The sequence below is a fragment of the Lepidothrix coronata genome, unplaced genomic scaffold (genome assembly GCF_001604755.1).
Source record: "Lepidothrix coronata isolate B3197 unplaced genomic scaffold, Lepidothrix_coronata-1.0 Scaffold41, whole genome shotgun sequence".
Taxonomy (NCBI): Eukaryota; Metazoa; Chordata; class Aves; order Passeriformes; family Pipridae; genus Lepidothrix; species Lepidothrix coronata.
The window spans coordinates 4,374,925-4,402,904 of NW_016690221.1; the positions used below are offsets into that span (position 1 = coordinate 4,374,925).

The window sequence follows — 27,980 nt, forward strand, 5'->3', positions numbered from 1 at the left end:
TTAGATAATTTCCTGAGTCCTTCTGTTGCCTTCTGAAGCTAAGTTGTTGGTACAGCTGAAGAACTGTTTGAAGGTGCCTTTAATTCTTTTTCAGGGCTGGCAGTTGAAGATGCAGTAGCAGCAAAATTTGTTTATGATGCGTGGTCAGCTGCAAACTAAAGGGGAAGTCTACAATGCCAATGAGGCCAAGAGAATGGTTTGCACTTGGTTTCCTTGGATCCTTTGTTAACAAGAAAGGCACCAATCTCATCTGAAAGTAGCCCTTCTAGAACACTCAAGAATCAAAAGTAAAAATTCAGCAGTTGACTGATTTCTCAAGTTTTCTAATTGCAAATCTTAGATACCTGCAGTATTGCTAATAAATGTATCTCTCTTGTAACAGCAGGTATTAGATGTTTGCAGTGATACTAACCAGGGTATCTTTCCATATTTTGTTGTCATTCTGGAATCAATGCCTTTCCTCCCTAATTATTTATGTATGTGCCGTCTTTCCATAGGTTTTTTGGGTTTTTGACAGTTAATTCATACTGGGGTTAAATGCATCAGTTTGGAGAATGGACTCTGGCATCATATTTGCCTGTGATGGTACTTTAAATGCAGCTATGGGTTTCGGTGCTCCAGTGACAGTAACCTTGTCTCTGGTCTCCTGGGAACACAGCCCACCTCTGACTCCTGGACATCCCTTCCCTTCCAACTTACACTGGGATCTGGAAGTCACCATTTTTATTTTCACCCCTTGCAATCCACCTTCCCCACCCCCAGACCCAGTGGTTTTTCATTTAAGAGCACAGGTCTGAGTGGGAGTTTATATACATAATTATGCCTCCACACTGTTAGATTTCCTCTCAGTACCTCCCTTAGTTCATTCCTCGGTGGGATACTGCCATTTTCATATGAGAACTAAAATGTGTTTTGATTTAACTTTTATCTGTGTTCTGTGGGGAGATTTTGCTATTAACCTATGGTGCCTGTAAGTTCTAAGTTTCATGAAGGTTGGAACCACACAAACTCATTTCAGTATGATAAACTTCAAATGTACAGGCAAATATTTTCAGTTTGGCTGTACCATGCCTCGATTAGTAATTGTTCTATTATCCCAAATATTAGCTGTGGCAGGAATTTTCATGATCCTTCCCTGGCAGAGGAACCCAGTGACATAAGGAAGAGTTCCAGTTTTGTGCTGTTATGCAACTGCCTTGCAAAAGATCGAGCATCTGCTGAAAAATAGCTATTGCCCTGGAAACAAATTCCTGTCTCAGGCTAGAGCTGTGCCTTGCAAAATTTTATTTCTATTTGCATATTATTTCATGCAGGCTATTAAGTGTTTCTTCATGCTGTGGAAGAGTTAGATGAAACAATGCCAGTAGAATAGAGTGGAGCAACAGGAAGGAGGTTCAGAAGCAGGTGGCATTAAAGCCCTTGGTGGTGCATAGTTAAGTACAGAAGAGGCTAATGAGTACAGTGCAGGTGTGATGTAAACAATACTCCCAGTTATAAGCCTGGTGTAAGCTAGTTGGAAAAAAGTAGTAAGTGGCAGTTTGTAATTTGCAGAGGTAGCATAGAAAGGGTACCAGACCAGTAAGGGAATAGGGACACAGGATGTGTTCGTGTGGATAGAAGTTGAACTCCATTGATCCTGTTTATTCCATCAGAAAGAACAACAGAAATTTCTCTGTAAGCTTTTGCATTTTAATTGTAGCAAAATTACCCTTCTGTTTTTACGTCTTTTTTCTTCTTTGTAATTTCTGAAGTGTTCAGAAGTGTGTGTGTGTGTTGACTTAGTTTTGTTACTTCAGTAATGGAGAACTCCACATGAAGCAAACATGAAAGCCATCAATGTTGCATTATTCAGGAACTGTATGGAAATGTACTATTTATGACAACATTCCCCCAGTCCTGTGCCCGTGTAACACAAGATCTGTAATTTGAAGTGAAACACCGTGTTTGGGAAGAAGTTTATTTTCACACCTACTCTGCTACAGACTATGCACTTTAAAAAGTAGATTGAGCCAGTCCAAAGAGCTGGTTCTGAAAACCCACAGTGTTCTCAGCTTTCATTGGCAATGGGAGGTTCTGGGAGCCTGGTTCAGTGTTGTACCTCTGATGTCACGAAGAGGAATCGGTTCAGTTACAATGGGAATTGCTTGGATGCCATCCTTAAGTTTTTTGAGGGGAAAGAATAGCATCAGTTTCCATGTTTCCTTCTCTTACAAATTAGAGGATCAAGAAATTGTGTAACTTGCATTTATATTAAAAATAAATAGACACTACCGTTTTTCTTCAGCTTCATTTTGTTGTCTGTTACTTTTCTGGTTTTAGTGGTTTTTTGGGTTTTTTTTAAGACAAGAAAAGTATTAAAGTTGTTGCAGTGACTGCTCTCTCAGTAAATGTGATCACAGAATGTAAAGGGGAATTCCTCTGTGATACTCAGTTTTGCAGTTGTTGTCTCGTGCTGCACATTCTCTTGATGTCTGTCCACTGCAGAGAACTCAATCCTTAAGGAAGGACAGCCTTGTACTTGGCAGGGCTGTGCTCATGTGAGATCCCATGGTTTTGTGGTTTGGGTTTGGGTTGGGCTGTAGGATTGCACATGGGATACATAAAATCTCTCCAACTGAACGAAGCTATACAAATATTACTAAGGAGCCACAGCTAGGATTCACTAAATACTTCCAAATTATAAAGGAAACAAAGGGGTTGGTAAAAAAATCCACAAGTGGAAAAAACCTGAAATATGAGTGTTCCTTTTTATTTATTATTGCACTTTTTTAATTAAAAAGAATAAAAATTAAAAAATGGGGTTGATTCAGTTACCTAAATAAGTATCATATGGGGAGCTCTGGGGCTTCTTCAGTCTCTTGATGCAGTTTCTGAAGGACAAGGGACTCCTATAGATCTGCTGCTGTTCATTCCAGCTCCATAGTCAGTGGGAATACATAAGGACATCCCTAAACACAGGATGCCTCTGACAACTGAGCAGAGACCATCTGCACATAAACTGATTGTTATCTCTGGCTGTCAGAGGCTGCAGATGAGTAAGCAGAGAGGCAGATTTTCAGTCCAATTTAGAGATACTTGGGTCCTGATTCCCCCTAAAGTGCCTTCTCTTCTACCTACATTGGACTCCCATCAGTGACAGGTGTTTGCACACTTAAAGTTTTTGAAAGCAATTCCTGGATAAATCAGTCTAACCCAGTTATTTAAAATCTGGCTTGAAAAAGGTGCATTATGCTCAGCACTTTGCACTATCAGAGCTGTCAGAGCAGGACAGACCTTGTGTCAACCCTGTGAGGAATTCAGCTGCTGCAGCTGCAGGGACTGGAGGATGCAGAGAGAGGTGAAGCTGGGCTTGTCTCTTCTGTGGCTGCCAGGAGGAATGGGAAGCATCTGCATCTCCACGATAGGGAAGGGGGATTTAAAATCCACTTATTGTATGCCTTCAAATATGTAAGATTCATTGTTTCCTTCCTGCTTTGTTAAATATTTGGGAATTTCTTGGCCAAAATGAAAGCAACCAAGCAGGTTAACAACACAGTCTGGGAGGAAGGTGTCTGATTCTATTACTGTGCTGAGCACAGTAATCATGGAAGGCTGCACAGAACAGGACTTTGATGTGATTGCCTAATAGAAGAAAATATCAACCTGCTCAAGTACAGGAATCCACAGAGGAAAGAATGCAGTATAAAGTCCAGCCCAGGAAAGGTATTGTGATATACAAATCAAAGTCACAAGATGATATAGAAAAATGAAACATGAAAAAACCCAGATCATTAACTAGGATTTGTGTCCACAAATGCAGTATAACCCTAAGGAAAATATCACAGCTGCCTAAATGGAAAGCTATAGAAAGAGATTTAAAGATAAATTTTCTGCTAATAAATGTGCATCTAAAATCTGTGATCTTAGCCAGAGCTGTCACAAACACCTTATTAGAGTCACAAAACTGAACAGGAGTGATTAATTTATATCTGCTAGTGCTGGCTTCCAAAAAGAACACATCTGAGAGGGAGATGAGGGGAACCCTGCTGTGAATGCCTGCAGACAGATGGTGAAGAACAGGAGCTTCCACAGCAGCACAGTCTCATTTTCTTTTCATGAGCTCTCTGTGTGTGTTATACACAGTTCTCAGGCTAAGTCTGACAACAACCCACAAGAAACAGTGTGTGATATGAATCCTCATTACTGGGACTTTGCATGGTAAATGCAGCCTATAGGAGCCAAGCTGAGGATACACCAAAACAGATCCAAAATGTTGAAAATGAAACCTCAGCTTCTTGTAGTTAAAAGTATTGCAGTCTTGATGACATTTAGGATGTGATGGGTTGTGGCAACTGGATCCAGTCTAATGAGATGAGAAAAGAAAATAGAACCCAGACTGAACATCTTTTTGCAAGATACTTCATGTATTTTTAAATTATTATCAGTACAGTAGTAAAAACTTTACTAGTCAAAAATATGAAACTTGCTGCAAATTAGTCTTATTTACATTCATTCAGAGGTGATTACTGTCAATAAACCACAGCTGAAATCAAGGTTCAGATGCTATTTCTAACATATCATCAGTACTAGGAAGAGCAGTTTGTAGTGATCAGAACAAACAGAAGTGAATGGAGAAAACTCAAAGCTCTCAAGCTCTGAGAATGGTCTTTGCATTGTGGTTTTGGAGAAAAAAAGGAAGGGCTTTATAAAGGAATGTAGCATGGCTTGCCTTCACTGATATTTTAAATTATCTGGACCAAAAGAAATCCAAACCTCATAAACATTTCAGGGAGAAAAAGCTTTTTGGGTTTTTGCCTTCACATTCTTTCTTTTTGACAGAATATGCTTAATTAATATCCTGTTCACCACAGCCATCTACGCAGAGAGAAAAATCTTTGTCCCTGCTGTACTTTCTAAAGCAATTGGTAACTTCTCTGCCCTTTGCTTTAGCAGACATCTGAAAGGAATTGCATGCTCTTTGTAAAGAGAATCAGTGTGCAGGTTACAGCAACAGGGGTGATAATTTATAAGCAAGTATCTACAGTTTTTCCAGGGTTCTTGAGTGCCTGTTTTCTTTTATTCACAGCATTCAGGACTTTCTTTCTTGGCCCAAGCTCCATCTGAATGCTCTGTAGATCTTCATCTGAACATAGCATCAGGGCATCTAAATCAATTTTTTCCCTCATGAAGACTGGAAGAAACTCATCCAGCATCTGCGATGCCAGAAACACTTCAAGGGGTGTGTTCTCTGCTTCCTCGTCATCCCAAATGACTTCTTCCTCATTCCAAGGGATATCAGCACCATTTTCAGCATCACCTTCCCTGCCATTCTCAGCATTTTCATACTGAAAGAGCTCACTGGACATTGTAAAGCTGACACCTTCTTTCTCGGAAGACACAGTTCCAGGATTTACATCCGCAGCCAAATTCCTTCCAAACACAATCTTGCCAAGACCCGGCCGCTGAAAAATGGAGAGCTGACTGTCATTATCAGCAACGTTTTTCTCATCAAGGTCGTTCAGTAACTCCTCCTCCTCTTTCTCATCAAACAAATGCATCACATTTCTCCGACCTGTATCATCCTCTTGGTCATTTCTTTGTGTTTCCTGGCTTCTTGTGCTGCCAACCATCTTTTTTGCCTTCAGTTTCAAGGTATCTTTCAGGTTTTTGGAAAAAGTACCTGTGGTATTTGAACCAAATAGACCGGGTAGCTTTACTCTGGAGTGCGTTCCTCTGGAAGAAGTCACTGTGCCAGCCTTTTCTTTCATATAATTCCGGTTCATCTCATGCTGGTGTTTCTCTTGGCGCTTCTCACACTCCTTGATTTGTTTCTCAACGTTCCTCTGGGCCTGTGCTTTTTGTTTCTCAACCTTCTTGGGGTTCATCATGATCTGCTCGATGGCGGCTTTGTCCAGGATCTGGACGCACTCCTTGCGGTCCCTGCTGGCAGCCACCTCCAGGGGAGTGCGGAGGTCATTGTCCAGAGCAAAGATGTTGGCACCAAAGTTGATCAAAAAAGAGACACAGTGGAGGTGGCCATTGCAGGCAGCGTGGTGGAGAGGCGTGTTCCCCCAGATGTCACACTTGTCCGGGTCTCCTCTGAGAAGGAAAACAGCACACAGTGAGCTGGGTGTTCCCACACGCAGCACTGCAGTGGGATTGAACAGACACCAAACATTCAGCTCTGCTCTGCTCTGAGGGAAACAGCCCAGTGACAATGGGTCAGCTTGGCTCCAGCCACTGGAACGGGGCTGCACCCACTTACACAAGCCCTGAGCTGCGTGTGTGGCACAGGCTCTAAATGCTGCCTGTCTGGGAATTAAACGAGCTCACAGGGGCTGGGTGTGACTGCTCATACATCCCCCCTAACAGAGCCAGGGCATTTCCTTTGTCATCCCGGGGTCTGGCAGCTCAAAGTGGGCTCAGGCTTTGACTTTGACTTACTCTCATTGGAATTATTGGCAAAACTGTTTCAATAGCTTTTGCATGGAATATTTTAAAGGGGGTTTGGTGACTCTTCTGTTTTGCATGTGAAATGCAGGGACAATATTAGGAGGTTTCCTCGCTGACCACAGTGATACACATTTAATGAGTACATGCAGTAACTTTTGGGGTAAGTAATAGGTAAATGACTAAGAGTAAAGCCCTGATTACACATTTGTCTCCATTGCTATTAGTTTAAACCCAGACAGATGCCATTGTTTTTCTTTATCTCTTTTGTTCTCCTTTAGCTGCTTTTGCTCATGGGGGTTTGAAAAGCAGAAGCTCATTTGAAAATAAAATGCCACATTTTTCAATTGAATTTAAAGCCAGTGAAAAGTATTGCTTTATTTTTAACTCTTGCACTGACTTCACACTGAACTGCTGCCTGCAGACAAGAGTCAGCTTGAATATTTTGATACACATTTGGCAGGATCAACACTAGCAATGTTCAGAACAGAGCTTGTGGCCTCTTGCGACCAACAACCAAGGCAGCCACAGCAGCCCAAAATCTTTAACAACTTCAGAGCCAGGGACCAAATTTACAAGGAGAATTTCTACTTTTGGGAATTCAAGCATTTCAAGCCTTGGAGGTTGGTGCCACGGCAGCTGTACTATGGAAGAAGTGGCATGTCCTGTCGCAACATGTCCTTCAGGCACTGAACTCTGGCTTTGAGTCTCCCTGAAGAAAAGCACTACCAGGTTTGTTGAGGGCCAAATCTGAACATATCCTTCAGCCTGAAGTGCCCCAGGCAGGAGCAAGGTCAGGGCTCCCCGTGCAACAGCGAGTGAGAGCGGCGGCGGGAGCGCAGGCGCTGCCGCAAGGAGGTGGCAGCCGAGGATCAAAGTTTCTCCACTCAGACATATGCAAACCATGTGTACATATTTCTGCTTTTGTGGCTCTGCCCTGGGGAACTGCCTGACTGTGGCCAAACATGCCGGATTCCTGAATTCCCACATTAGCAAACAGCCTGCATTATCCTGAGCCTTGGAAGCGCTGGGTCATCCGCCCTCCCCCAGGTCCCTTCATAGCTGTTTGTGGTCTCTTTTCCCTGTGGAACCTGCCAGCCTTTGAGTCTCAAACAATTGACAAACTAGAATGGCTGTTCCCAGCTCAGTGGGACTTTGGATAAGATTTGACATCTACTTTGGGTTCTGATGCTCCTCCTTTCTCTGCTTTCCCATGAAAAAGGCTCACTCAAAAGAGAGCAGATTCTGCTATGTGGTCTTGCTTTTATTCATGTACCTGCAAGACAAGTAGAGGAAATGTCTCCTGATGCCTGAGAAGACAAATTATTTCAAGATGAAAGGGGTTTATTGTTAGTATTGCCACACTTTCCAAGGGCTGAATGTGTTGCAAGCTTTAGAGTCCTAAAATCTGCAACCACTCTAAAGAAACCCACCCTGTACCTCAGAGCCTTTGTCAGGAAACCTCTTCAAGGAAATGACGAATTTGTTAAAAATAATTAAAATACTTTCTCACAAGAAAACATTAACTGACTGGAGAACAGATTGTAAGTCTTCCAAAATTCAGCTTCTCTCAAGAAAACCAGTGAGGCTACAGCCATATCTCTGACAACCACTGATCATGCCAAAAAATCTTAGATTAAAGTAGAGGTGAATGCATATATTTGAAGACTTTGAGTGTAAAACTGTTCCAAAGTGCTCCTTTACCAAGAAAAAGAGTTAGAAATCATTTTTCTTATATATTCTTTAGCTAGTCTTGTATGTGTTCAGGGACAAACCTTATTGACTAGGTATTTCCCTGGAGCTGCCTTAATTATAGAAGTTGAAAAACTGTCAATCTGTTTTTGCTTCTCCTGAGGACACAACAATAACCACACAGTCCAAAGGTCTTTTTTATTGTGATACTACAGCCACACCTCAGCTCAATGAGCTATAAAGCAAATCTAGGAAAAAACATTTTTTTCAACTTCATTTTTAATAAAACTCAAATACCTCCAAACAGTCATTCAACTTTTCCCTCCAATTTTCTTTAAACTATTATCAATGGAAATACAGGTCAACTTAATCTCCATCTCAGCCCAGAAGGAACATTTCATTAATTGTATCTCTACACAAGAGCATATTTTCTTTTATTAGATATTAATATAGAATCACAGCTTAAAAGGTGGGCTCAGAGAAAGAGAGTACGGATGGTGGGGAGGTAATTACCATTTCAATAGGACATTTCAATCATGTAGGACATTTAAGCGATACAGCAATATTACTATCAGAAAATAAACCTGTAGAAAACCTTCTTTCTTTTTTCTTTTCTTATTTTTTTTTTCTGTTTTACAAGGATCCTATCACAGCCTCTGAAAAACTAGTGTTTTCAGCTTTAGCACGATGGCAGTTGTTAATACTACAAAAAGCAGAGAAATAGCCATCTTAGATGTTACTGTTTCAAAACTCTCAGTTGTGACTTGCCTCTGGACAGCATTAAATCTTCACAAGTGTCTATTGACTGCACTTTGGAAGCAAAGATCTTTTTTGCTAAAAATGTTTCAAACAATGCATTTCTCTGTAAGGCCTGTCTCAAAGACATCAAAGACATCTCAAAAGGCCACCTTCTCCTCCACTACAGTGAGTCAAGGTCCCACCCAGGTCCCACTCCCTGCAGGCTCCATACACAATGTGGTCCCACTGATGCCGATATGACTTCACCGACAGACCACCCCTCACAGGCTTTGGACCTAAACCACTGTAAATGAAGGAACAATTCTTGGCAATGCACTGAAAGAAATTACTGTGATTTTCAGCCTGATTTTTCAGGGTCTGAGCTCATTGGGGCATTAGAAACACGAGCAGTAATTACAGTTCTGAGCCACAAGCTTTAAGCAATGGAGGCCGGTTGACTTACCCCCTCCGGCATATGATTTCCAGAGCCTCCAGATACCCATGGTAAGCTGCCAGAAGGGTGGGTGTCATCCCATCTTCGTCTGAAGTGTTGAGGTCTTTCCTAGTGGCTTCTTTCAAGAGGTCCAAGTTGCCATCGGCCGCTGCTTTGTGATACCTGCTCGACATTTTCAGCAGCTTCTGGTTTCCCAAGGCAGGTCTGAGCGATATCCAGACTGTACAGTCACTCCTCCATTACAGGGATGGTTCATTAATGATTACAAGTTGAGAGGTCCCTGTGAGGAGGAGAATGGGGAGGCAAAGTTCATCCTTGCAGGCAGCTTCTCTGGAGCTCTGCACAGGGAGCCAGGCCGTGGTGCAGGGAATGGTTTCATTTCCTGGGAGGCACCTCTGCCGTTTACAGTTGGTTGCACATTTGACTACTTAAACATAGAGGGGATTCCTTCATCTTCTCTGTGTCTTTGCCTGACTTGTTCTGGGAAAACTGCAAAAAGACCTTGAACTTCAAAAAAACCTTCAAAAATTTCAAAAAGCATTCAAAAGGCCATGAATGTCAGTGCAACCAGGTTTCACCCTAAGTAATAAAGTATCCCTGAGTTCCGTGGGATGAAATGCATGAGCAGTTACCCGTATTGGTGAAGTCCTTTGTAACCCATCTTTTACTGGGATGCTGCATTTGAAAACAAGCTACTGCCCTGCCAAACCAGGCGCTTCCATGAAGCCATTTTGTGTACACAGACTGGTGTGGGGATGAAAACAGACCTGTCAGGAACAGGGTGGTGTTTGGATAAACCCCCCAGCAGGTCTGCGAGTCACAGCTGGCAAAACCACAGCCCTGTAAATGGCATTTCATCAGGGCATCTTCAGGAATTTGGCAAACATAAGACATCTCACAAGTATTGTAAGCTCTGGTTCAGATGCAAAAAAAATGTGCAGGATTTCCTTAGGATAGCACAGGGAATTCAAGAAATGGTAACACGATTGGCCTGCACCCATTGCCCCTTCCTGGGCACTGTGGTCCTTGCCTGGGAATAAATGGGTCCAGTTCCCATCACATGTGACCACTTCTTGCTTTAGAAATCATTTCCCCTGATTTCAGTGACAAGTAGAAACTTACAGAATTAGACCGTAATTCTGATTTTTAGGTTTAAAAGAATTACTAAGAGCAAGTCACGTAAAAGGTCAGTTTTCAAACAGCAGCTGAGAAGTCACTAAGATTCCACCTGCAGCTTCATGTGGTGCTGCAGGCTGAGGGTTATTCTGGCCACATTCACAACAGCTGCCAGATAAATGTTACTTTTTGCCAAGCTGTTTTCTGTGACTCACTGAATTAACCTGGATCTCAGAGACGCTGCCCTCAGCAATTAGCAGTGGGGTTTTGTTGCTTGTTGTGCTCCCATTAGAGAACCAGTAGCGACACAAACCAACTCCTTGCTTGGAGTTGGTGCAACCCCTGAATGGAGTTCTGCCACCTCATTTGCATCCCATAATGGCACCCATGTAATGCACTAGAGACCTCTCCAACTGGGCTTTCTCTCCTAATTATTTTCTCAGACAGGGATTGAAGAGCTCTTCAGGAATGAAACTGTACCAACATTTTTCTTCCCAGGAGGACAAGGAGAGTCAGTCAGATCCTGCGACAGGTTTGAATCTTCAAATAAATAAGTCTAGGTAGGACTAAACCAAGTCCCTGGTTTTCCTTCCCTGTGTCCTTTCCACAGACACAGCCATGCCCGGTGCTGTCCTGCCATCTCAGGGCAGTGAGGAAGGGCTGTGCTTCACCCAGGCCAACCTCCATCCCCACATTAGAAGATAGTTTCACCCTCAGGCCTTTCTCAAGTTCCCTGCACTGCATTAACACCTTTCTAATAAAAAAAGCAGTAATTTAATCTGTGTTCTATTGAATCAGGCACTCAGCACTGAGTCAAATTTACAGCTACTAGAAAAAACTAGCAGACAGGTAATACATGTACATACATATACTTGTGTGTATATATATATATATGTATATATATATACTTCAGATTAGCTGTTTCTTGATGCCATTGATTTTATTTTCTTTACTGGACAGTGTAAGCCTTTTTACTCTCAAAAGTAAAAGGCACATACTACCTGTACCACCAGTGCCTGACAGGAGACAGGAAACAGCCTTTTTCTTGTATGTTGGCATTTCATGTCCTTAGATACACCCACGAAAGTGACTTGGTGGCAGAAGAGTCCTTCTCATTTTCAAGGTTTATGATTTGTACTACAGAAGTACCTTCATTTGCTTTTCTCTTGATTAATTCAGCCCAGAAAGTGTTGATCTCAGAGTGAGTTTTATCGTCCAACATCTGAAAATATTGATCTTACAAGAATGTTACTCTGTATAATACTAAGTGGGAAACTATTGTTCCAGGTTTTAATTAGAGGTAAAGGAAAACCCATGTCAACTGGAGAGAAGCTCCAAGACTTTGCAAGCTTCATTATTATTTATGTCACAAAAGTGGGCATCACAAAAAAAGAGAGAAAAAAAGAAAAGACCAAACAAAATCTTAATCTGTTTCTTAACTCCTGGTACTCGTTCATCTTTGTCCCATCCAAAAACCTCAACTTGAAATGCAATAAATGATTCAACATCAAATGAGCTAAATTCTCGGCCTGAATGGAGATTATTCTTTTGAGACTAAAGCTCAAAATTGTGAACTTTTTAAATTCCCCGGGTAGTTAGAATGAAGCTTTTCTTTTTGGGTTTGAAAAGAACTTCAAAACCACTTCCAATTGAAATGTCTTACCAGGCTCAAGAGAAACTCTGTTGTGATGGTACATGGTGATGTAACCTAATGAATTATTTAACTGGCAGCTTTGATTTGTTATTGGATTTTATTAGGTATATGATTATTGCTCTATTATTTTGAGAACTATCTTAAATAAAATATTACCCATTAAATGGACTATTTAGACTGAAAGGCTGCAGCATCACTAGTTATGTTGTTCTAAATAACTTGGAGCCCCGTATGCACAGCGATGTTGCTGTGCCATCTGTTTTGCAGGAGGTATTATCCAGCACATTTTCTTATCCCAACTTTTATAAGCACCAAATGTGCTATGGTAAAGGCCGTGCAAGGGGAGGCAAGTAAGTGTCTGCTTGCCTAATGAGATCTTTGGAACTAATGGGTTTAGGGAAGAATGAAATTAGTCACACTGGGTAATCGTGGCTACAAAATTCAGAGGTGATGACAACATTTAAACAACAATAAAAGCTTATTTCTTCATTTCTTAGGGCGGTAAAACTGCTGTGCCCCAGGACACTGCTGCTGGATGTCCTCTTGAGCAGCCAGTTCCCACAACCAGGCTGAGCATGACCCACACCAGGCTCAGTGTGACCCATGCCAGGCTCAGTTGACCCACACTGGTGCTGCCTGAGACCCATCCTAACATGATCATTGCTCAGGTGTGGGTCCAAGGGCATCCTCGCAGTGCCTTCACATGTCATTTCAGGAGCAAGGCCTTAATTAATAGGTAAAAATACTCAAAACTGAAAGGCAACAAAGCCAACTCTGCCAAAGCTCTGTCTCACCCCCACACCTTGATGCCCAGCCATACTGGGCACATAAAAGCAAACTGAGGGGCTTCTGTAGGGCTGGAAGCAGTGACATTATCTATTGTATCATAGTGACATATCAAATAAGTGTTTTTGCTGTGAGTGCTCAAAAGTAAAAGCCCTGACCTGGCATTCAGGCTCTTTGGTTTGGGGGAAATTTTTCCCCCATGATATAATCACCAGTGCTACAAACAGTCCCAAAGAAAGCCATGTTGAGCTCGTTGGTGTCTCAAGTGCTGCCAGTGTGTGAGGGACAGGGACAGCAAAGTGGCACAGAAATCTCCTTTTTAAAAAGTAACTGCCAGAAAGACAGGCATTTTTCTATTCACTATCTGACAAGGGAGTGAAGGGAGTACACAATCAGAGCAAGAAAAAAATGCCTTCAAAATAGAGGGAAATAACAATCCATGCTAAAGACTCAATATCACCTTAAGGTCTCCTGTGAGCCTTCCCATCTCAACGAGCAGCAGGTGCAAGGGTTCTGTTCCCAGGGCAGCAGAAAGGTGGCACCTGTGTGGAGCCAGACCCGGGTCCTATATAACCCTCCCTGGGCAGCCAGAGGGTGAGCTTGTGGTTTCACTGGAGAGATGGGGTTGTTTGTGGAGCAGCAGTGCTGGAGCACCTCAAGGATGTGGTGAGTGGGGTTTGGAGAGGGATAGGAAGCTGAGTCCTCTCCTTGCTGCTCTCTCATTTGGTTCTCTTCCCTGCAGGTTGCTGCTCCTGTTTGGCTTTTTGCTGCCCTTAGCCCCTTGTGCTGATGGCCTGGGGAATCAGGATTTCTTGGGTAAGGTGCCCTCTCTGGGCTGGCAGTGGTGTGGACGTGGGCTTTAGGCTTGCTTGGAGCTGCTTCCCCTCTGCCTTGGCTTGGAAGGGGGCTCTGAAGCAGGGCTGGCTGGGGGCTTGTGGGGTGTGTGCCTCAAGCAGGGTGGTAATGGAGTTCATGGTGGTCTTCCCTCTGCAGAGAATGTGACCTGTCATAGGGATGGGATGGAAGTTGAGTTTTCCAGAGAGCTTGGCAACTACTCCTGGCATGTGTATGTTGTTGGTATGTATTGCTTCTGCCCTGGCCTTCCCTGCTGTAGCCTGGAAGCAGGTGCCTGTCTGCAGGGCTAATCTTTCATGTCCTCCCTAGATGTGAGTGGTGAGGAGGTCGTGTCCTGTGACCACGCTGTGGATTATGAGAGGCTGGTGCTCAGTGTCTCGTTTGAAAACTGCACCAGCCTGGAGGTAAAGGGGTTTTCCTTCTGGGAAGCTGCTGTGATGGAGTGTGGGATTTCTTTTTTTTTTCTTTTCTGGATAGGACAGGGTTTAAGAGGGTTTCTAGTTTGAACTTTCTTCAAGAGTGAAAATACATACACTTCTGGTAACTAAAACCCTTACAGAAGAAGAGTTCATGTCAGAAGTTGAAAAAAACTATCAGAATTCTTGTTTTCTCAATGGTGGATTAAACCCCTCAGAGCCTGCCATAAATGCTGTGTTCTCCTGTAAAGGCCTTGAGCTACTTTATAGATTTTCTTGTAGGGATATGGACCAGGTTCAAGTGTTTCAGAGCACTACTCTATTTAACTGTATGTATATTGATAGAGCAATTAACAACACATGCTAATCACAGCAGTTGAGGTAGAGTAGTAAATGGGAGGCCAAACCCAGAAGCTTTACTGGTATCTGTTGCTTTCAGGCATTTGAAATGCTAGAAGACTCTTGTTTTTGGCATTCATTAGCTTAGTTTTCTTGAACAGCTGACTCTGACACTGCAACCTGCTAGTTCTTGAAGCTTTCTTCTGACTCCTGCAGTTTTCTCAGATATCTTCTGTTCAACATATTTTTTTTCCCCCCAATCTATCTTGTCTGTAGCATGGTCAGCACAAGTTGATGTTGAAGGTGATGGTGAATGACACAATGGGAGAGGAGATGAATGTAACCTACAGCACTCATTGTGACAATGTTGATGCAGATGAAGTCATTACTCCTGTCTTTGCTGGCACAACAAACTGTACAAAAGACTTCATGGCAGTAAGTAGAGGAATTGGGAGTGCTATAAATTCTGCTTTGAGGTTTGCAAGGTGGGGTGGCTGTCTCCTGGAATTGTGTGGCTGGGATCTGCAGAAAGCTGGGGAAAGCTCCAGTCACCTTCAGGGAGGTCTCTTGGCTGCATGTTCATGTTGGCATGGCTGCTGGCTCTTTGAAGAGCTAGTCTGCAAGAGGTCATTAGAATGCACACAGTCTGGCTCCTGCCCCACTGCAGGGGGAACTGGGATGCTGATGTTGGCTGTCTGTTTTGGAAAGCTATAATAGAAGTTTTCCTCCATGGTTACAGCCCTACAGCCTTCTGTTTGTTTCTGTGTTTCAGGTTACTTTCCTAGGACTCATTTCAAGCTTTGGTGATGAGCATATGGTATGTGCCTTCTGCTGGCAAAGGGAGCAGGTGGGAGTGTCTGGGTTTTTTGACCTAAACTGAGCCTGATGTCTCCAAGCTGGAGTAGTTATCTCTCTGATGTAATTGCACCTTGTTGGGAAGTCTCGTTCTATGCTGTCAGTAAAGGGTGCTTGAATGTAAAACCTGCGAGGTGGCAGCACTGCAAGGGGGGAAGGTCTAATGCCTTCCTGCTTCTGTGCCTTCCCTCCCTAAGCAAGGATCTCTTGCTTTGCAGGTTCCAGCAGCTCCATTGTCCTGGACTCTGTCAATTGATGATGGAACCACAATACATCAGCTAAGCCTTGGGCAAGCAATGCAGCAAGGCTACAACTTTCTAGTTGACGGCCACAACCTGATCTTTCAGGTGGCCTTTACTGCCACTGGAGTTGTGTCCTACAAGGTAGGTGGATGAAGAATTGGCACTGAGGAGTTAGTGCTGCTGGGTACTTCCCTCCTGCAGACCTGTGGAAAGCATTTTCAGGCCATGGGCAGAGCTGATGTGCTGAGCTGGTGTGTGTAAAGCTGTTTGACTTGGCACAGCTGTCACTGAACTGCCCAGCACAATGAAATGGAGGAGCACAGTGTTGCACCTCAGACAGCAGCACAGCTATAGCCTGTCCTGGGATCATCTGACTGGCAGTCTCATGAGCAGCCTTTTTTAGAAAGGGCGAGATGGGAAGAAACTGCTGTTGCAAACATGAACAGCAGCAGTAGTCTGGTGTAGTCCATAACCCTGTGGGGATGGTCTTGTGATGGATCACAAGCTGAGCACTAACAGAGCTCCATCTTCTTTGTCAGTACAATGAAAAGGTGCTCTACACTGTGGCACTCAAGCTCATGTATGGCTCTCCTGAACGCAGGCTGACTGTGGAGACAAGAATGCTTTGTGCACCAGGTAACCCACAGAAAAATTCAGAACCTGACCTGCTTTTGCCCCAAGGAAACTGGTGTTAAATGTAACAAAAGATGTTGTTGCAGGTCCAGCAATCTGTAATGCCACACACATGACTGTTGTCATCCCAGCCTTCCCAGGGACCCTTATGGCTGTGGATGTAGAAGATAAGACCATCCCCATGGATCAGCTTCAGGAAAATGGAATCACTCTGGACATGCAAAGAGGGGTCAGGTTGCATATTAGCAGGGGAATCTTGAAGTCCAGGGTGAGTTCTGATCCTTGAGTCACAGGTATTGGTGTGATACCAACTTGGTGTTTTAAGAACCAGAGCACAGCAGCTTTGATTCTGACTAAAAGCATCTCTCAAGTCAGTCATGTGCCCTGTGGCTGGCTGAAGGCAGGTGTGATTTAACTGACTTTGTAATAGATGGGCATCACTCAAAGGTAAATTGGGTTTCACAGAGTCTCTTGGCAAAAACAGAAGGAGGTAAAAATATTCCTGGGGGGGTGGGTGTAGGTATTCTGCATGCCTGGGGCAATGCAAGCTAACAAATAAGCTGAGGTTGAAAAGCATAATGGCCTCAGGAGGAGCTAAACAGCTCTAACACATATGTGGAGTTCTGCTCCAGGAGAGTAACTCTTGTCCTTCAGCTACATGGGGAGAGCTGCTCAGGACTTCAGTCCTACATGTCCTCCTTGAAACTGGCTTTTCACTTCCATGGGGAGACTGTGGCAATGGTGATGCACCCTGAGTGCCCCTGTGACCAGCACACACCCATAGGTAAGTGAGTGACTTTTGCAGTGCCCTCAGTCCCTGTGCTGCCTGGGTGGTGATGCTTCAGCGCAGCCTGGTTCTTACACTTGCCTGTGATGGACCAGTTTGTCTCATCAACAGCCCTTGGTGGACTGAGCTGTCACTGACTGGCATGACAACTTATGTGAACTTCTGTTACAGCTGCTGTATGCACCCAGGATGGACACATGGATTTTGAAATCCTTGCTGATAGTACCACACCACTGCTGGATTTGGATACCCTTAGGCTCAGAGATCCTGCATGCTGGCCAGCCTTCAAGTCACCTTTGAATGACAGGGTTTGGTTTCATGTCCCACTGAATGGGTGTGGGACCAGGTACTGGGTAAGTCTGTAGCCAGGATTGATGGGGGCGGGCTTCATGCATTTGGAATACCCTCACTAATGCTGCTATTCATCCACAGTTTGATGGGGAGAAGATTGTTTACGAGAATGAGGTGAGGGCACTACAAGCAGATGTTCCACTGGGCAAGATCTCAAGGGACAGTGAATTCAGGTGTGTCTGGAACCTCTTTAGGATATCCAGGACTAAGTATTACCCATATACTCATATAAGACTTTCCTACTCCTTCCTTGTTACAGGCTAACAGTCCTGTGCTCCTTCAGCAGCAGTGATGCCTCCCTCACTATAAAAGTAAACAACCTTCCTCCTCTGGCTTCTTCAGTGAACCGAGGTTCCCTCTCCTTAGTTCTCCTGAGCTACCCAGGTAAAGCTGACTCTGGGTTCAGTGGCTGGGAATGAAGTGGAACTTGTGGAGGGGAGGATGTATGAGTGAATTGCTCCAGCACATGGGCTTCCAGGGCTTGGTGTTTCCTTTCCTCCCAGTTGTGCTATTTGAAGTAGATGTCTCACATTTAGCTCTAGGAAAGACTGCAGCTGTTCAACCAGCTGCTGTTGAAGAGCTTGAGACCAGAGTTGTCTTCAGGACCCTCTTTGCACACTGACTTATGTAACAGGGCTTTGGTTCTTGCAGAGGACTCGTACAGGCAGCCGTACCGTGAGGATCAGTATCCCATAGTGAGGTACCTACGGCAGCCCATCTTCCTGGAAGTTCAGGTCCTGAACCGCAATGATCCCAACCTCCACCTGGTATTGGATGATTGTTGGGCAACAGCTTCACAAGATCCAAGCTCGCTTCCCCAGTGGAATATCGTTGTTGATGGGTGAGTGCCCTGCCAGAGAAAAAGAAAAACACCTTTTGCAGTGGGTGGGGAGTATTTCCTAGTTTTCCCCTGCACCATCCGTAGGAATAGAGCCCTGGGAACAAGGCTCTCATTTGAGGTGGCCTTTCAAGTACTGCCCTGGTATGCTGGAATCTGTAGGAAGATGGTAGCACCTCTACCTTGAACTCTAACCTGTTGCTTAAAACAATAATTGAACCCAACAACCCAGACTTTCTTTACCCTGCTGTTCTGACTTGCTTCTTACTTATTGGCAGGTGTGAGTATGACCTGGACAGCTACAGGACTGTGTTCCATCCTGTGGGGCATGGGGTCAGCTATGCCAACTATCGCCAAAGGCTGGAAGTAAAGACTTTTGCCTTTGTCTCTGGTGACAAAGCCCTCCCTGGCCTAGTAGGTGACATTATCCTCCTACTTGGGAGCAGTAATAAGAGCAGCTATTGTCTCAAAATACAGTAATAGTGGAGCTCTCATTCTCTGTCCTAGGTGTACTTCCACTGCAGTGCTCTGCTCTGTGACCGTTTCCACCCAGACTCCCCACTGTGCATGGCAAGATGCCCAAGGCCATCTAGAAGCAAGCGAGGTAATGCCAGAGTAGTTCTTTAGGTTGCACTGATCCAAGATAGCCCACTGCACTCTGGGGTTCAACTCTGCTGTCTCTGTTGCAGAAAGTGGGATGCCGGAGGTGAACTCTGCAGTGGTGAGCCTGGGGGGTCCTGTTCTCCTTGTGCCAGTAGAATGGTCCACAACCAGAGGTACTGAGCCAGTTTAGTGCTGGTGGGTGTTTGTGTGGGTTTAATAGAGAGCTGTCTCCACAAACTACCTTTCCCTTTGCTTTGTAGGGAGCACTCTCTTGAGCAAGGAGGCATGGGCTGGCTTTGCAATGACTGCTGTTGGTATTCTCTCTCTGGTGGCTACAATGCTACTATTTTTAGCTCTTCTTAAATGCCTAAAGAGAAGAGCGTACATGGTGAATGTGGTACATTAATGTATATTGCTAAATAAACTTGGAGTAGTCACTCTGTCAATTATGTCTGTCATGTATTCCCTCTCCTACATTTATTTATGAAATTCAATACTTCTGGTCCTCTGAATATCTCCTTATTGTAGATTTGGCTTTAGCAATGACTATAACACTTCATTTCCTGAGTCTTTGTTCTGAAATTGCCCACTGCTGTGTTAAATTCCCGTTAGATTCTGCAGGCAATTTGCTTTTTGAAGTGTTTATCAAATACCTTTGTCCACAATTGTGATTTCATTCAAATGGGTTTTTAAAAAATCTATATTGTGCCAATATCTGCAGTCTGTGCAGCTCCTTCAGATCTTGAGCCCTGTGCTGCAGCTGGAAATTAGAACTTGGCTTTATTGAAATTGGTTAGCAACACACCCAACACTTGTATTAAAACATTATAGTAGAAAAAAACCAAGAAAACCCTTTCTCCTTACTATGGGAATTGGAGAACTGTGAAAGGTCTTTGAAGGAGATCTACAGTGGAGCCTCCCTTTTTAGAGTACAGCAGTCTAAAAGAACTTCAGGAAAACTAAAGTGGACCAGACTTTTTCTGCTGCCAGAGCTGATCTTTCTGATGGCCAGAAGCTTCATGGCCATGTAACAGGAGCACCACAAATACTTAATCTGGAGTCTCAGAAAACTAGGTGAAGGGCAAAAGGAGTATGACCATCAGATAAAGTGGTCTCATCTGCGATACTTACATACTGAAGCAAAAGCTTTCTGCTGATGCTTAGAAGCAAAGCTATTCATTATAACTGTTTTCCTCCCCCTCTGCTTAAGAGGCATTTGAGTTATAAAAGAGGGAATGTATAGCATTAACTAATTTCAGTTCACTTTCTAAGTTTTCTTTACTTGCCTGTTTTTTGATATTGTATAAAAACTAGAAAATTCTTCCAATTTATTAGCATGCCAGAAGAGGCTATAATGATTTCTCTTGTCACTTCTTGCTTTTACTTGTGCTGTTAACACTCTATCAAACCCAAGAGTCTGATTTTTTTTGATCCTCTCTAAAGGACTGTCTTCCAAGTTTGAGTAAGTTTGAAGGGAATTACCATGTAAACTAAATAACACCAGGCTGTGGGCAGAACAGGGTTTAAGTAAGTTTAGCCTGCAGGCAGGGAGAACAGAGTTCTAAAGCTGCCTTTGCATTAATACACATTCTCTGAAGGCTGGTTGTGCCACACCAACTTCATTAGGTTGCATTTGACCTGTAGCTTCTTTATGCTCTGCTTGGTTACAGCAACTGCTCTCCACTCCTCTAGGACTTATCGTTGGGACATGTCTGTTAGTACAGCAAGTTAACATTCAGTTTATCTCCTACTCCTCCCGTTGTCACCAGTATTGCAGTTTTAGTGCATTCACTTATAAGGTATAGTTTCTTTTGCTTTTGTCTTATGCCAAAATTTTCAGGGAAAGCTTATATTCTTTGCCTTTGGCCACAAAAGTAGACTTGTCTTAGCAGTTACTCCCCTTCAGCAGGGTAAGGAATACATTGAGTGTTTTGTTAAAAGTTCAGTGTATGTTTTTAAAACGTCACTGTAGTTGTTTGTTGCAGCTTTCAGTATAGACAAGGACAGCACTATGTGCAGATGTAACACTGCCCACCTGAGGTGAGGCAGTCTTAGTCATGCTGTTGTTTTCTGTCTTGTATTCTGTACACATTACTTTGGACAGTCAAGGAAATAAGGCATAAAATACAGTTGAGTGTGACAGAATGAAAAGGGATGACAGTGCTTTGCACTAGGAGTGTAACAGCCTTGGGTTAAACACTGTCTAGCAACTGTGTGAGCAGGGGAAGTGATCATCACAAGTCCAGCTCCATGTTGGTCAAATCACTATGCAGACCCTGCTAATTGTCAAATATGCTATGCATAAATAGCATAGGGCTGGGGGCTCATCTGCTACAGCCCTTACTTTGCTGAAGCATTATTAATGAGCTATTCCTCATGCAACAGGTTTCAGGGGACATTTTCTAAATATTAAGTGTATTTCATGCAAAAAGAGCATGGACTACTGAGAATATTAGTGGGAAGACATTATGTTGGTGTTTAATTAAAATTATACTGTCAGTATAAATACAACAAAACCATAGATCTCATTGGAGCTACTTATTTTCAAGTCACTGTCTGTTAGACAGAGGTTAGAGTTGAAGTGGTTACTTAGGCTACTGTCCAGCAAACCTCCTACTATACTTAAGTCCTATTGACTTAGCACTTGGCTGGAATATGAAGTATTTCTGCAAATGCCAGAAAAGTGGTGCTTGAAGAGGGTTTATGTACTTGACAGCATGTTGTACTTACCTCTATGGGCTTTTAGCTCTTCTGACCTAAGCAAACCTACTACTCTTAATAACCCCTCTCTCCATCCTTCTTGGCATGTTCAGGCAGAGGTTTCCTTGTTTCTCATTGCTGGATGGAGTCCGTGTGAGGATGGTTGGAGTTTACTAAATAACGTTATAGTAACTGTTGTGTAAACACTATGGGAAAGATGCTAGTTTAATATTCCACTGTGTTAAAATATTTCTTACATAGCTCACATATATGGAGACTTGCACTATGAGGGTATTTAAAAGACCTCATGTTTCCTCACTTAGGGAAGAGGTAAGAGCTTTACTTTTGTTCTTTGACTTCTATATTTTGTACTACTTTTACTGCCCAGGGAAGCAAGACAAAGGTTGCACACAGTGACAGCCATCCAGGTCAAAGGGAGGGTTGTTCTTGCCTGGTTTCTGTCCCTGACTCATACTGTCTGCCTAGGGGAAGATTGTCAGAAGTGGCACATGAGAGATCTGTCTCGGGGAGGATTAAATATAATACTCCCAGGGTGACTTAGTTGTGCTCTATTTGCAGACGTTGAAGGGCAGTTTAAATGAAGGCTCGTGTAACTTATTTAAATCAAGGAAAACACAGGCTTTTATTCCTCACTTTGTAAATAGCTTACCTTAAAGCCCAGCCACACCTTCCTTCCCTCTTTCTCTGTGTGTGCTGCTGCCTCTCAGTCCCTTGCTGGAGTGTGTTTTGAGGAAAGTTTAAGCTCCCCTTACAAGTCCAAAGGATTCCTTTACTACACTCAGGTCTGATGTCCCTCTCTTCTGACACAGGGGAGGGCAAAGTGGAATGATAATGTGCAGCAAGAGGAGGCAGAGGAATTAGTCACCTGTTGCAGGTGTAGGCAGCACTGGCTCTCTGCAGCCTGAGCTCAAACAGCTGCTTCAGGAACTGTAGCACAGTTCGTTGCTCCAAATTCCCTTAGAAAGACTTAAGATGTTTTGGGTCCCCCAGGACATAGGGATTAGGGCTACAAGAGTGGTTGCCTATTAAGGCATGTTTATGCCTAAAATAAGGGGCAGAGAGCTGGATCCTTAGGGCTGGGTAGGCTGAGACCTTGTTGGGAATGGTGCCACTGGCATGTGAAAGTCTCCTGCCAGTTCCTTGCTGGGCTGGTGCTGTTCTGCAGGAAGCTAAGAGAGCAACCGAGAAAAAGGGGACTTGGCAGCATCTCCCCAGCCTCTCCTGCTAAGGGCTTCTTAGCTCTACTGCAGTGTTTAATAATTTAAAGAAGAAAACAACCTATGTCCTCATTTAAGGGATGGCCTTACTGACTGCAGTAAAAACACCTCCTCTGTGCTGACCCAGTTTTTTCCTTAGCATATCCCCATGGAAAACCATACTAATGCAGTGATGGCACAGCACAGAAAGCAGCTTTATTAAAAGGGCACAATGAGAAGCCTTGAAGTGACAGATTGACAAACAAGCAAAGGTCAGGGCAGCAGGAGTGAAACTGTTCCATGTTGTACCTGCTGGTAACTGAGAATTCGCAGCTTTAGCTCCCGATAAGTGCTGATGACACAGTGAATTACATAATGAAAAATAAATTTAAAATTCAGAAGGAAATGGTTCACGTGGGGTCAGACTCTGAGTAGGAATAAATCAACTTGCTTTAGTGTCTGCTGAACTCAAGCAATGCCTGTTCCCTTCAGCAGAAGATGATGGTATAAAGGGATGGCTGGCTAGATAGCTTTGTAATATTTGTTTGCTAAATTAATGTACCGTTAAAATGAAGGGCTCCTGGAAATCTAAAGATTATTTTACTCTGCTGCTGAAGTATGTAGCCAGCTTACCTTAGGGGCTGAAAATATTACCAATACTGTGTGGAAAACATTACAGCTCAGACTTTACTTCAAGTTGGAGCCAAATAGCATGTTGGTTCATGAAAAACTAAGTAAAATGCTAATTTAGATCTTAGACTTCTGCATTTTTTTTACAGGGATGAGAAAGGGAGTAATCTACAGTTTGTAACTCAGCAATGCTGGCCAGCCACAGTACTTTAATCAAGGTGAAATGTAGCCTACCTTAGAAGCAGATGTGGAAAAGTTGTTTTTATTGTAGAATACACAGAATAAGTGTAAGACAACCTGGTTAAACAAACAGCACTTTATTAAACTAATATAGTTAGACAGTTTCTTAATGCTTAAAAAATATAATAGCTTTTGCAAAAACAAAACCAAAAAAGTTTAAATAACATACAAGAAGTTACAACTGAGAAGCAAACCAGGCAACTTAAATACCTAAACAAAGAGGAGAAAATGCACCATTTAAGCATGCCATTGCTATAATGAGGCAATGAGAACAAGAAAAATATCCCTTTGGAATAATGTAACATCTAAAGGTATATAAAAGCTTAGAGCATGACTTAATATATGACAAAACCTTATTTTCCCTGTATAATAAATATAAAGCATTAGCATACTATTTTAACAAAGGCTTTTAAGGCTTACAAGTATTTTTTCCACATTCAAAATGCATTCTGAGTGTGTTCTGAGCTTTGGTACTTCTGTTTCAAAATGACCAACTGCTGCACAAAAACTTCGAGTATGTCCAGAACTCCAGTAACTAATGAGAAATCAAATCCCTACTCTTTCTTTCACCTAATTACCACTGACTTAACAGTACCAGTCACGATCACATCCCTTGGCCAAGCTCTGTGGAGCATTCCATCATGCACATACACTTACTACTGCAATACACTGCTGCTTAATGGTTACTCTTAATATCCATTTTACATTGACTATGTAAGACGTACATTGATTCTTTTCAGTTCCCAGAAGGAGCACACAAAGGCTGAATGCTCAATGAGTAAACAGTTACATAATGAAGGTCTGAACTGGGCAGTTAAGTGCCTATGGAGGAAGTGGGGACAAACCCACTTACTCACTCTTTCCATTATTGGCAGAAACATCCAAGCCAGGCTTCTTCTGTGGCAAACTTCCATTAACATCTTGCTTCCTTAGCTGACCCCTGTATACATAAGAAAAGAATGGCTTTACAGTCTGTTCTTCCCTGAAATTGTTGTATTTTAACTTTTTACTCAAGAAAGCTGAGCAGTGCAGATGTAAACCTGTCTGAGGCTCCTGGAACATCTGCTGCTGGTCTACTAGAACTTCTCTCAAAAGGCACAGGAATGTAAAAATAGCAGGTATCATCTGTTTTAACATCAGAGCTGTAAGTCAATATAACAGGTTGGGTTGTGCACTTGATACACTATGAAAAATAGAAATCTTCTGGAGCGGGTGGGCAATGTTATGGACCTGGCAGCAATGCCCTGGAGGGGTGGTACAGAGCCCTGGAACAGATGTGAACACACTGGGACTTGCACCATGGTTTTGTCACCCTGCTGGTACCACCAGCTCCACAGGATGCTCTGTGCTGAAGGAGCAAACTGAGAAAGTCTAAGAGGGAGCAGCTGTAACTTTATTTCTTGCTCTTCCCTATGCTTAAGTGATTATCACGATTCCTTCCCTGGCAGGTATCTCAAGGTGCCAGAGGTGGCATTCCAGCACAATCTGCCAGTGCCTCCTGCTCCCAGCCAGGTGCTCAGGGAAGTGTGGCTGAGGCAATGCTGACTGTAATGGGCTTCTGAGCCCAAAGTCCTGGGAAACGTGAATGGCAAGCTGCACACGTGCAGTGTCCTGCAACCTGTTACTGCTACTTTGACCACTCTGTCCCTCTTAAGTACCACTCTGCCTATCCTAAATCTACAACTAATTTTGGTCCATTACTCTACAAATGCAGGTAAGCAGAGATAGCTGGGTTATCATGGAGGAAGAACTGCAAAAAGTTCATCCTCTACACAAAATTTAATTTGGCAGCATGTTTTAATGATATTTAAAGCAACAAACTGCAGCGAGACAAAGCTGTACTTTATTGAATGTGTTGTGTTAGCACGTGCACATTTAAAAACCATTTACATTTTCTCTTTCCCAAAAAGGAAGAAGAGCATGTATTAACTCTTACTGAAATACATCTTGACTGAATATCTGTATACTGCACATTAAGCTATAAGGTGTAGCTCAAGATTCAAAGCACTCAAGAGATTGTTAAACTAAGCAACTTACTTAAAATTAATGCAGTAGTCAATGCAATAGTACAGTTGCAGAGTTTGAAATCCAAGCATGGATAAAGACATCCATACTCACCTTGAAGAACACCAGTAGTTGACCAGACTTGAAAGTGCAATGTAAGAAATACTCAGTACTCCAGAAACTCCCAGGGAAACTGCCCCCAGGCCACACAGCACACACAGGAGGGCTATGCCACCTATGGCTATCACAACACCTAATAAAACAAAAGCAGTTCTTTAAACAAGTTTATGTACAAGTAAATTAAAGAGAGCTGACATTCTACCACAACCACAATTTCAAATCAGTTGGGAAAACAATCTTCCTCAGTCAGCTGGCTGGCCTCTATGAAAGCTATCCATGGTTAAGATAACTGGTTTAGATGTATCATGGTGGCTGAGATTAGAAAGGAAATAGGATTTCCCCTGTACAGACTACACTTAATCAGATTACTATTCTTATATTAATAGTTCTACAACTGCTGAGACCTGAGGACTACACACATAAATCCTCAACTGCTCAGACTCAGAATTCCAGAAAGAAGAAGAAAAGAAGGAAAAGATAACATGCCTTGAAAGGGAATAGGTAAGTACATACATGCATACAGTACCTTCCATGACTATCACACCAATACAGGCCATCGCAGCTGTTGTAACAACGAAAATCAGGAAAAATGCAACAGGAATAGCAGACACTGCAATAAACATCAGGAGTGACAAGGCAATAAAAGGATGGTCATCTAAATATTGGCCAACTCGAGAATTCATAAATGCAACAACCTGTGGATGAAAGAAAAACATTTCAGATTTTATTTCTTGTCATAGGTAACTTTCACAGACCACTGCTAATGTAGTGAACTACAGAGAACATCCTTTTGCAAGTCTGCAGCTTGAACAGAGGACAGCTGTTGTCTGTTTCAAAAGCATGGAAATTTGCTGCAAATTTAGATAACTTCATAGCATATAAACTCTCTCTCTATATATATACAATAATTCTAGCAAAACTTGACATTGTTTCTCTTGGACTTCCCAGTTCTATTTAAAAAACAAACAAACAAACAAGCAATCTGAAAACAAGTAAAAAACCAAATCGCAGTTTAGCTGCAGATTTCAGTTAGGTCTTTGCAACTATTACTTTGATCTAGAAAACTGTATCTGTTAGGAAAAAACCCCCTGTAACATCTAAAAATTATGATTTTTCTTTTATCTGTGGCTTAGTAATATCTGCAACCTGCTCACTTATTGAATTTAAGTACAGTGCAGGCATGTCTGTATCACAGAATTTTAAAGAATTTAATTATAATGTTACCAGCAAAAAAAAAAAAATTCTTTTCACAGAGGCAGTCCTATCTATACACTAGAATTTAACTGAAATAGGTTTCAATCCCTTAAGGAAATACATATTGTAGTTTTAGTTCTTTTTATAGCAGCACAACCACTTCACTAAAATGCCACTCTACTATCTCTAATAGTTATGCCAGTAAAATACAAAAACATGGAGCAGGCTTCCCTTTTTCTTGATTGCTGAAGGCGTGGGAGGACAGGCCTTCTCACAGGCCTCACAGCTCTTACTTTAAAAAAAGGAGTGCATTTAAATAAACTGAGTTATGACATCCCAATAGTTATTAAAGGAGTAACTTCATAAATATATAAAATTATATTCCAGACCCACATTTGCGTTGCTGTGGATGATCTGCACCACAGAGTGCCATTGCTTCTGCAGTTCCTGCATTTCTTTAGATACGGTACAATCCTCAGTCACGATCTCTTCTTCTGGACTACCAGTTCTCACCCAGCCATCCAATTTTCCTTGAAATTAAGGTACAGTTAGTAAAAGGTTCATACGTGTGCTTTTTGAAAATAAAATGTTTCTTCTTTATAAAGAGAGAATGTAGATGCCAAATGTTGATGTGATACACAACAGTGTGACACACTGCTTTTGCCAAAGCACATCTACTGTACAGGGCTTGTCCCTGCAAGCTCTTCTGGAACTCCCAAAAGCCAAATATCAAGATACAGATGCCTCTCACTTTCTTTCTTTATAACATTAACCCTGTGTTTAACTGTGAAGGTTAGCAGCAAAACCAGATCAGTTTTAATAATCTGTATGGACAATTTGTTGCTACTGGTGCTGCAAACCAGTTAACACACTAATGAGACTGGTTGTCTTGTGCTCTGAATTGAAAACATCCCCTGTACAGCTTCAAAACTCTGTGTATAAAGGCAAAATCTGACAGTTTAAAGGAAGCCTCGGCTCACCGATCCCCCTTCCCCCACGACCACTCCCATCTGTTGTTGCAGGGGAGGTTAAAAGACTCATTTTCCTGTTTGCAGACCCTCGCAGCCACCGCGCCGGTGTCACTGCC

At 42.7% G+C, this 27,980-nt stretch overlaps 4 protein-coding genes across 4 annotated transcripts in view; 2 read left to right on the top strand and 2 right to left on the bottom strand.

Moving 5' to 3' along the window:
• Positions 1-281, top strand: part of CRYM (crystallin mu) — a 3,960-nt gene extending 3,679 nt beyond the window's left edge. The window contains exon 4 of the mRNA XM_017813317.1: positions 44-281. Coding sequence (XP_017668806.1) covers positions 44-159 — 116 coding nt within the window. The 3' untranslated portion in view covers positions 160-281. The remainder of the gene's footprint in view (positions 1-43) is intronic.
• Positions 282-4,384: 4,103 nt separating this feature from the next.
• ANKS4B (ankyrin repeat and sterile alpha motif domain containing 4B) lies at positions 4,385-9,617 on the bottom strand. Its single transcript, XM_017813461.1, has 2 exons — positions 9,323-9,617; positions 4,385-6,078 (listed from the first exon to the last, which is right to left on the bottom strand). Exons 1-2 carry the CDS (start codon positions 9,484-9,486, stop codon positions 5,004-5,006), a joined length of 1,239 nt encoding a protein of 412 aa, XP_017668950.1. The 5' UTR covers positions 9,487-9,617; the 3' UTR covers positions 4,385-5,003.
• Positions 9,618-13,488: 3,871 nt separating this feature from the next.
• Positions 13,489-19,194, top strand: ZP2 (zona pellucida glycoprotein 2). The gene is made up of 18 exons (XM_017813459.1): positions 13,489-13,535; positions 13,612-13,685; positions 13,863-13,946; positions 14,034-14,128; positions 14,756-14,914; positions 15,252-15,296; positions 15,553-15,717; positions 16,116-16,212; positions 16,296-16,477; positions 16,864-16,993; positions 17,168-17,349; positions 17,429-17,520; positions 17,607-17,731; positions 17,999-18,188; positions 18,464-18,599; positions 18,693-18,789; positions 18,875-18,961; positions 19,049-19,194. The coding sequence occupies exons 1-18, from the start codon at positions 13,489-13,491 to the stop codon at positions 19,192-19,194; spliced, it is 2,133 nt and encodes a 710-aa protein (XP_017668948.1).
• Positions 19,195-23,633: 4,439 nt separating this feature from the next.
• On the bottom strand, positions 23,634-27,977 carry TMEM159 (transmembrane protein 159). The gene is made up of 5 exons (XM_017813462.1): positions 27,874-27,977; positions 27,287-27,423; positions 26,226-26,394; positions 25,694-25,832; positions 23,634-24,515 (listed from the first exon to the last, which is right to left on the bottom strand). The coding sequence occupies exons 1-5, from the start codon at positions 27,932-27,934 to the stop codon at positions 24,425-24,427; spliced, it is 597 nt and encodes a 198-aa protein (XP_017668951.1). The 5' UTR covers positions 27,935-27,977; the 3' UTR covers positions 23,634-24,424.
• Positions 27,978-27,980: the final 3 nt, after the last annotated feature.